The following is a 10,132-nucleotide window of genomic DNA, read 5'->3' as shown; positions in this document are numbered from 1 at the left end:
ATTTTTATTATTCTTATTAAAAAGAAGTGATGTACAATACAATTGCTCACTACCTGCTGACCAATGCCCAGCCAGTTTCTGAGCCACAGGGCCCCAGGTCAACTCTCCCCAATTTACATATCGAGCATGATGTCATACGGTATGGAATACCCCTTCGGCTAGTTTGGGTCAGCTGTCCCAGCTGTGACCCCTCCCAGCTCCTCGCTGGCAGGGCATGAGAAGCTGAAAAGTCCTTGACTAATGTAAGCACTACTTAGCAACAACTAAAACATCAGTGTGTTATCAACATTGGTCTCATACCAAATCCAAAAGACAGCACTATACCAGCTATCAGGAAGAAAATTAACTCTATCCCAGCCAAAGCCAAGACACAAGGTTTTTTTAACCTTGTCTGACTGCGAATACAGTCATCACAGAAACTAACTTCTACTCAGAAGACTGTTCACAGGTTTCTTTTGATCACCTTCCACATCTCCTGCTATCTTTTGATCAGATTAGTTCATTCTCACAGCGGGAAATAAATTTGTGACTCGACTTGGATTAGAGATGACCTGCTACTTGCATATCCAAACGAAGCAATTCTGTTCTCAAAAATGTTCACTGAACAGATACCTACTAAAGAGAAATGGACACTCTTCCAGCTACTGACAATAACTTGTTTTTGCAAGTGTGGCCACAGAAGAATATGGGTACATTTTCTATATATTTTTCCCTATGTTGACAGAAAGCTCCAGAAATTACATTAAAATAGCAGGTACAGTACTGCATTTATTGGGGTGCAAGTTATCAACCACAATCAGAAAGAGTAAGCCATAATACAACAAGCATTGAAGTCACATGTCAAAATCTTTCTTTTCTTCTATACTTCCTCAAGTGTTACTAACAGCTGAGCATTGATGGTAGTCTCCTTGAGGTTGCAGGTAAAACAGAATTTCACATTTATGTATTTTTCAAACTTCGATTTAGTACATAGAGGGTTCTCTGTCATGTAGGGATTGGAGCACCTCTGATATGAGGACAGGCTGAGGGTGCTGATATTGTTTAACCTGGAGAAGAACTGAGGGTGGGCAATCTTACCAGTGTGTATAAATACTTAAAAGGAAGAAATAAAGATGACTGACAGACTCTTCGCAGTGCTGCCCAGTGGAATGACAAGAGGCAACGGGCACAAACTGAAATACAAGAAACTACTTAAACAGAGGAAGTTTTTTTGTTTAAGAGTAGTCAAACACTGGCACAGGTTGCCCATAGTGGCTGTAGAGTTTGCATCCTCAGAAATAATAAAAATCAGCAAAGACATGGTTCTGAGCAGCCTGCTCTATTTGACCATGCTTTCAGCAGGCCAACTAGATCTCCAGAGGTCCCTGCCTCTGGGGTGCAATAGATTTTGGCTGAGGTGATGCTCCACAGATCACTATTGATCAAATCTTCTGAACAAAAAAAAGATCACCTGTTTGGTAACCTCATGCAGTGACAATAGTGTCATAACTAGGTGTTATGCCACTGGTAACTACACAAGTATACAACTAAAACAGGTGTAACTGTATCTATAGGACAGAACAAAAATGTTCCAAAGGAAGTGGCAAGTGAGATCATCTCAGCAGAATCAACCACAGCTGGAATATAATGCATAAATACACAGTAGAGAGGGCAATCAGCTGGCTAGCCTTTTATTTCAAGGAGGAAGAACTCAGCCAAAAAAATAATGCATCTTTTTTTTATCCAGTTTCTCTGTAGCTAACACTCAGACTGCACCATGCAGAGGCAGGGTCAACTAGACCAACTGTCCAAGAAAAACGGGCAACTCAAACACATGCAATAAGCTATAGGAAGAAACTTTCCTGAATTCACAGTGAAGAATGGGATACCACCATTCCCAACTAACTCCAATTTACAAAGTGGGGGTCTGCAGGAGTTGCCTCTGTGAGGAGAGGCCTGGGTTGCTCCATGCTGGACACAGCCAGTTCCAGACCCACTGCAGAACACAGCTGAGCCCCTCAGCCAAGACAGTGGTGCCTGTGAGAAAACATGTGTAAGAAAGTGTAAAAAACACTGCAGAGCAGCTGTGAGAGTGAGAGAAGTGTGAATGAAACAGCCCTGCAGACACCAAGGTCAGAGGAGAAGGAGAGGGAACTGTTTCCAGGGGCCAGAGTAGAGATTCCCCTGCAGCCCATGGAGAAGACCACAGTGGAGTAAATAGCCACAGTGCAGCCCTGTAGAAGACTCCATGCAGATAGACATGGCCTGGATGAAGGTGCAGCCTGTGGAGAGGAGACCATGCAGCAGCAGTGCTGGAGGACCCATGTGGCAGCTGCCTGTTCCTGACAGACTGTACCCTATGGAGACCCGTGTTGTTGAAAGACTGTATCCCATGGGAAGGACCCACACAGGAGCAGAACAGTGTGGGGATGAAAGAGCAGCAGAGAAGAGCTGTCACAAGCTGATCAACTCCCACCCTTATGGACAGGACCCATGCTTTTCTCTGAAAGTCAGATTTAAAAAGCAACACTTCTGGCTCTACCACTCCACCTTTTCTGCAAGGATTTCTCTTTTAAGCATGAGCATGCTTAGAAGCTCTATTTAGTAACTTTGGAAATAATGTGCTTAGGATGGAGATATGGGAAGACCAAATATATCGCAAAGCTTTTTCTTTAAAGACTAATAGATTTTAAAATAAATGCATGAGGAAAAGGCTTCACCAAGAATACATCAGCGAAATTAAGTGAAATAAGATTAGAGTATTACATAATGTACTCCGTAAGTGTATTACCAGAATGCATTCAGGTCAAGAAGGTCCGAGCTAGCCTCAGCTTGCATTTTAAGAACTGGCTATACTGTAACTTGACTTGCCCATTTGTTTTCCAAGGCTTCCAGAAAGTCTTTAAAATCCGAATACAATCAAAATAGTATTCTGCCATCTAGAAAGTCAGTTTGAACGTGCTTGTGTACCCTCAATTCTAAGAGCTCTCCAAGGAAATTCCAGCTCCTAACAGAGGGTTAGCAATGCTAGAAATCCTCTTTGCATCATAAATATTAGCATGACAATATACAGGAAACCCTTGCTACTTGGTGCATTTTTATCTGTGTTGCCAGAACACGGAGCTAATTAAAACAGCAGTCACAACAAGTGGATCTATTAAGACACTAATCCACCTTGACTAAGCTGAAAGACAAATGCACAGAGCAGCAGAAACTGTTGAGAAACAGAACACCAGAAGAACACTTACCTAAATTTAAGAAATCTGAGCTGGAAGAAGGTGGAAGTGAACTGTGTGAGGAAGGAACCGTATTAGCTGTAGATGTTGAGCTTGGATTAAGAAAGTCCCCAAAAAGGTCTGGACCAGGCAAGGCTTGATTCTCTGAACTTGATGACATCGTGAATGGGTCAAAAGGATCAGCTAAAAGAGAAGAAAACAAAATTATCCTATGACAAATTTTAGAATAAGCCAAGTTGAAAAAGCCTTACTCCTCTGGGGGCACAGACAAAAAGTATAGTTCATGCTGGTAACTGCAGGAGCCTTCTAAGAATTTTTTTGCCAAAAAGTCACTATCTGTCCCTTCCTCTAGACATCTGTAGCTTCATGTTGGTACAAAAAGTATTTCAGCTATACACAACATGAACAGCTACGTCTTCAAATACAAATCCTTAACAAGGCTGCATACATTCAGTAACATTGGTAACTTCATCCATGTAAGACACACCTTAAATTTGAGTGATCAGCTGCATACAAACAGAAGAACTACATTTGTTAAATGTTCTATAATGCCAAACCTCCAAAGAATTTAAACTAAACAGATTACTAAACTACTAAAAAGAATATCAAATAAAACATTCATACTACCACTTTGACTTGAAGGCATTGGTGACTCCGGGACAGAAAGAGCATTAACTCAAGGATGAAAATCAACAGAAGCAAGGCTTTCAACAGGTCTCTAGTGATCACAACAAAGAAAAAACTAATTGGAAGCGTATTTATAGTCAGCATGGGGCAACATGTGACAGCCTGCTGGAATCATGGCTCCAGATCTTCCTGTTTCTGCTGCCCTCTAGGGTCAGAATCCTCAAGAGCTCAGGGACTCCTGCCAGATTCACTCAGAAGCTGAAGAGAAGGAATAATCCTGCCATAGTGCCCTAGTACATCCTGAAGTGATGATCACATTGTATAGGACTCAGTATCACGTCAAAAAACAAACCTGGATTGTCACCAAGCTATCTTACTATAGCATCACACAGACAAAACCTCAAGTACAAGTTTAATGTGCAAAATGAAATACAGTGGCCAAAAATTTCACTTCTGCAATTATCCTTCTTTTATCCAATTCAAAGGTAGAATGACAGTCACACATAATTACTGACCAGGTGTTTTATGGAGTAGATATAAGAAAGGCATAGTTAAAGAAAGATAAAGTAATAAAGCTTTTATTTTACAGACTTCTGCCTATGTAAAAAAGGTAAATTAAGTGATTCCTCATTGACCACAGCAACAAAGTTCAGCACTGAATTGCTTCAAAAGAAAGAAATATTTGCAATCACCTAAATGCTCTACAAAAAACACTCTGCAGCTGTATGTAGATTACAGCTTTTAGTCCAAACAAATCAACCTTGCGCAAATAAACTAAGCCTTGTTAACAGTCTCCCAGTTTGATTAACATTCCCAAAAATCTTACTGTTAACTTCAGGCAGAGAACTGCTATTCTCCAAAGTTTAGTCATGTGACAAAGAGCTAAGTATCCATTAGTAAGAGGAACAGAACCTCTAAACTAAACATCTTGTTTTAAATACCAAATACATGGCAGTGTGTAACACTCTCTTTCAGGATACAGACCTGCCAACAGTAAAATCCGCAGGAAAAACACCTTTAAGCAGTAGCATTATCCTACTGGTTTGAACAGTAATCTACAGGATTTCCAGTTGCCTAGCAGTCTTACATGATTAACACTCAAAAATCCCACACAGACATTTGACCTAAGCAGCACAGCTCTACCACATCTAATGCTATTACTTCACGTAAAGTGCAAGAAGGCAGTAAGTTATTACAATTCTATGCCTTAGCAGAAGTTATTTACATGTGAATTTAGAAAAGGATCTAGCACGTAAAGTTTGTACAGGAAAGCTATACATTCCATAAGACTGAATCTCCTTTAAATTCAAAATGTGATACTTTTCTGTTTACATCGTTTAAAGCTAATAGGATATTGGCAACATATCTACGGCATTTTCTCTCCTTCATGCAGTAAAAACACCTGTTCTATGCAGACTTTTTGCTATAGACCAACATGTCTTCAGTGTACAGATCAAAACAAGGTACTCATTTTCTAAGCATAACGCAAGCAGCAGTTTTTATCTGTTTGCCAAAGAGTACTGATGTTAAATTTTTGTACCTGAAGACATGGCTGCTGCTGAAGATGTAGCCTGAGTAGCAGCTGGACACTGACTGCTGAAAAAGAAATCTGTTCCTTGTCCAAGAAGATCTCCAGTGGGCTCTTCTGAAATCTGTGATGCATTGTCCACAAACATAGTGTTCAACAAGTCCGCATTACTTGATGAAGAGTTCATTTCTGGGATAGGTTGTTTCTGTTCTGGTGAAATATCAGAGTCTAGTCCCAGTAAGTCTACATTCTCCTCAAGAAGAGTTTTTTGTATCGGTGTAGGTGTAGCTCCAAAATTTGCTTCAAAAAACAACTCTCCTTCTGGAGTAAGAGAATGTTTTTCATCAACAATTACTGCGCTTTCTTCACCTGGCAATGTAGGGAATTCCTCATCTGAAGGATCACTCTCCTCTTTGTCATCAGAGAGTTGAACACGATCATTTTTAGATGAACTGTCCTCTACTCTACTTTCTGGACTTTTTCCTTCTTGAATAAAAAGAAATAACAGCTTTAGATTACCAGGATTCTTCTGCCAACTAGGATAAGACAGACTTATATGGTGAGATCATACAAAATCAACCCTTAATTAATCAATGCTCACAAAAGAATTGATTAAAAAAGAACTGTTACCTACCACCTCTTTGTATAGCACAGGCAAAGGAGCAGCTCACTACCATACTTGCCACTCTGCAAGGGCAGGTATTATCATTTTTTTCAAAATGAGACTGACTTCGACATTGACATCAGAGTGTGTCATATCACTTATGGCTTAGAAGATCACTCAACTCAATGACAGCATTCAGTGACAGCATAAGCAGTTACTGGCTGTTTTGCCATCAAAGCAGAACCCAGAGAAAGGACTTAAATATGCACTATAAAGTTACATTTTCTCAGTCCATACATACTGATCTGGACCCCTCTGGCTAGTCTACTTTGTTTCCTCTGTTCCTCAGCTAGCCTAAGTGGGGCTGTGAGAATGCAAAGGCTTCCCTGAAAACCTTTACAGTTAGGATTTTTGCAGAAAGAGAAAAATTTAGCTCAGCAGTTAAGTTACACACAATACCAAAAAACATTACTTGGCATTTATCAAAATGAAGTCGAATGACCACTTTAACCTGCAGAGCTCACTCTTTAAATAGCTTTTTCACACAGCCTGGTGAAATTGTGACTTTTGCTGCATAAGGAGGCTTAAGCACTCCTTGGAAGGTGTACAAGACAAACACAAAACAAATAGTTACTTCAGAGGAAAACCTGTACCTTTCCAGTCCAGAGAATGAAAGAAGTTATTTGCATCAGTACTACTGCTGTGTGGGGATTCTGTATCAGTAGGTGCACTTTCTGAAGACTGCTCCAGCTGGGATGCTTCTGCTTCATATTGTGCAGTTGAACCTGGTTGTCTAGGCAGCTCCGGTTTCCCTATAAAATACATTTTAAGCCAAACCCTTTGAGAGAAACTTCTAATACTCAATCCTAGTCATAACAGCTGTTATTTGACTTACAGACTGACTGCTATAGCAAGACAACTGTCTCAAAGTACCTATTACTCTGCAACGGCAAAATCCCACCCCCCATTTGAAATTAGCAATATTAACTATGTTTCAACTACGAGAGCTGATAAGACCCTATTTTCAACTATAACATTATATCAAATCAGACTCATAGCAAAACACTGAAGCATTCTATTTACATTTGTCAGAAAATGTAATTAACACCTCACTTGTACCGACCATCCCGTAAAATATGCAAGAGCTATGAACATCTACAATAAGGAACATCAGAAAAGAACAAATGCAGCTATAGAAAAAACCCAGAGAATAAAGCCAGAGAAGAACATGAAGTTGTTGACTCCTCTGAGATGTTTGTTAAGTAATACACTGTGTGCTGCAAAATACACAAGTAATTACTCCTTATATTTCTTGTGTAAGACTGAGCTGGGCTCAGCTACAGTCTGCTATATCACCTCTGGAAAAGGAGATTTCCTCAAGGCAAATAAGACGACTCCGTAAATTAGTAAGTGTCAATCCACAGTTTGAAAAGAATGAGATAAATACTTGGGAGAAAGCTGTTTGTCTAAATCTAAATATCAAACTGGTAGAGCATTTTTTTACCGTCCTTCCACATACGCAGTTGTAGCTTACCGAGATGCTGAAAAAAATAGTCTCAGAAAACACACATGAAAGATCATGGTTAATAAAATAGCGCAAATTCAATTTCAACACGGCAAGTTTTATACAAACAGTTTACAGTACTTGCTCTTGTCCTATTCCCTTGCCACCAGTTTTAAGAAATATTTTCAATGGAAACTGAAACTCTTACATTTCAGTTATTAATCAGAAATTAAAGGAACTTAAAAAAAATAACAGTAACTTTTATGGATCCTCATTATCAGTGAAACACCTTAACTTCAGTGACCTGAATTGTTTTCACAGTAGGATTTTTAAAATCTATGTAAGCCAAGTTAAATAGAAGATGACCTAAATCATAATACAGACCAAACATACCCTGCTAAAAAAAGACAAAACAGCAGCAACTGTCTTGTATGAAAAGAAATGTAATTAAGATGTACCACATTAAAAGCAGAGAGTAAGATCACATGTATGGTGTACTAAAATGACCAAAATAATCTCCATCATGCTTTTTATTCTGGACACATAGAGAAGGCTTAAGAGCCTTATGGAAAATGTCAAAGCTAATTAGTGATACCAGGAGAAGACGACAGATACTGAACAGCATTAACTGGAATTAATGCAGGCATCTACAGATGAAGCACAGAACACATAGTATTAAAAAACTTAAATGTCTGCTGGACTCCATTAGGAAAAGTTCAGAAATTTAATTACAGCATTATTTGGCTGTATGCAAGAAGGACCTTGATAAAAAAACATTTTTACTTAAGACCTTTGTGAGAAATGCTCAGATGATTTTTAAGTGAAATGATAATGGAGCCAGTTTAGTCAAATTAGTTCTTCCAAGATATTTTGCCTACAAATTCTGGCTGTCACAATGCCATTTTCTAAAATTCCTGCAAATAGGATATTCACAACAAGCAAATGTAATGACAGTGGAGTTAAGACAAGGATAATTATAATCCATTATTGAAGGATAATTTATGCTTCTTCATACAACAGAAGTCAAGTGCTATTTAAAAAAAATACACCTTTTAAATTTCTTTCACTTAAAGGAAAGTCAGAAATAAAACAAAAGTCTCAAACACTAAGTACATTCTAACTTTATCATGTTCTTTAGTTTTTCAAGAGATTCATTACCAAATTTTGATAAAGTCTCTTGTTGTTCCTCTCGGGTGGAGAAAAGGATCTTGGGATTCAGTCCTTTTATATTCATGTTATCCCACGGTGGCTGTTCACAGCTAGGTCTATCTCTAGGCTCCACCTCTACTTCCAAATTAACTTGAAATAAATCAGGATATTTTTCTTGTATGTCACAGGCATCCAGATCATACCTGCAAAGATGCATACACATAGATTCTTGATACTGATGGCTAACTAGATTAAATTCACTGCAGTCCAAGACACAAAACTTTAAAGCAAGTAGTGTTAAGGTTTAAAACATGCTGTATTTGCTTATTTATACATGTGTTTTAAACAGGTGGTATTTTGATACAGAAATTTTTTGTATAATGCACAAAACCTTCAGTTTCCTTGAGGTGAGAAAACAAAAGAATCCTATTGCAATCAAAGTTACTCATCTACTTCCTCCACTAACTGTATTTCCTCCTCCTGCCGTATGTTGGTTTGGCAGGTTAAACAGTTTCAAAGAAAACTTCTTGCAGTTTCCTACAAAATTGTGTCAACATACTTGGCAAATTTCACTGTGGTGGCATTTCGGGGCACAAAACCTGTGTGGAACTGAATCTGAAACATCTTCATCGAAGCCATCTGTAGAAAACAAGAAATACAGGGAAACTGCATAAGTCCACAAGAAAAGTATGCACTGTTCTGCCTTTAATATAAGGCAAAGTATTTTCAGTATCAATCAGTTTGTTTTGCTACCATTTCAGATTAATTCCATGTATGGTCTACCTTGAGAGATTTAAATGCCGCTTAAAGTCAGAACGTAGATAAATCTATTACTACCGGAAACAACACAAAAGACCTTGAACCAGGTAAGTCTCATCACTAACCTCACATCAAAGTTTGTTAAACATTTCCAGATCCTGTTCTAGAGGATGAAAATGCATGACCTTTTTCTGAACAACATACACTCAGAAAAACTCACTGTGCAATACATTAATCAAGAAATACATGACCTATATGGAGGAGTCCATTCAGAAGTTTTAAATGCAGCACACCTAAAAGGACACTTCACAATATAAGCAAACAGTTTTTTCCTGTGCAAGTTCTGAAGTCAGCCATTCATCCCAGACAGAATTACACCACTTTTCCAAACTGATTGACTATAACCATTCAACCTTCTCAGCTCTTTATTCTGCTGACAGAGAAACTATTTTCCCATGCCTGATCAGCATGTGAGAGTCCAGAAAATGCTGCTATAGAAGATTCATGTAGCTCCTGGTCTTGCACAAATCCAAAATACAGCAAACAGATAAATCCACAATGTATTTGTCCCCCGGCTTTATAGAATCATTAAGGTTGGAAAAGACCTTTAAGGTCATCAAGTACCAACACCACCATGCCCACTAAGCCATGTCCTGAAGTGCCACATATACACATTTTTTGAACACTTGCAGTGATGGTGACACCACCACTTCCCTGGGCAGCCTCTTCCAATGCCTGACCACTCT

At 38.8% G+C, this 10,132-nt stretch overlaps 1 protein-coding gene across 1 annotated transcript in view; it reads right to left on the bottom strand.

The window, feature by feature from the left end:
* Window positions 1-3,227: 3,227 nt before the first annotated feature.
* GAK (cyclin G associated kinase) overlaps window positions 3,228-10,132 on the bottom strand; it is a gene marked incomplete at its 3' end in the record, with an annotated part of 44,987 nt that continues 38,082 nt past the window's right edge. The window contains exons 17-20 of the mRNA XM_010288137.1: window positions 9,187-9,266; window positions 8,637-8,830; window positions 5,383-5,856; window positions 3,228-3,398 (exon numbers count right to left, since the gene is read on the bottom strand). Of these exons, the coding sequence (XP_010286439.1) occupies window positions 3,228-3,398; window positions 5,383-5,856; window positions 8,637-8,830; window positions 9,187-9,266 (919 nt within the window). The remainder of the gene's footprint in view (window positions 3,399-5,382; window positions 5,857-8,636; window positions 8,831-9,186; window positions 9,267-10,132) is intronic.

The sequence above is a fragment of the Phaethon lepturus genome, unplaced genomic scaffold (genome assembly GCF_000687285.1).
Source record: "Phaethon lepturus isolate BGI_N335 unplaced genomic scaffold, ASM68728v1 scaffold16150, whole genome shotgun sequence".
In the NCBI taxonomy this organism is placed as follows: domain Eukaryota; kingdom Metazoa; phylum Chordata; class Aves; order Phaethontiformes; family Phaethontidae; genus Phaethon; species Phaethon lepturus.
Note: the sequence above shows the minus strand (reverse complement) of the source record. Positions and strands in the feature narration are given on the sequence as shown.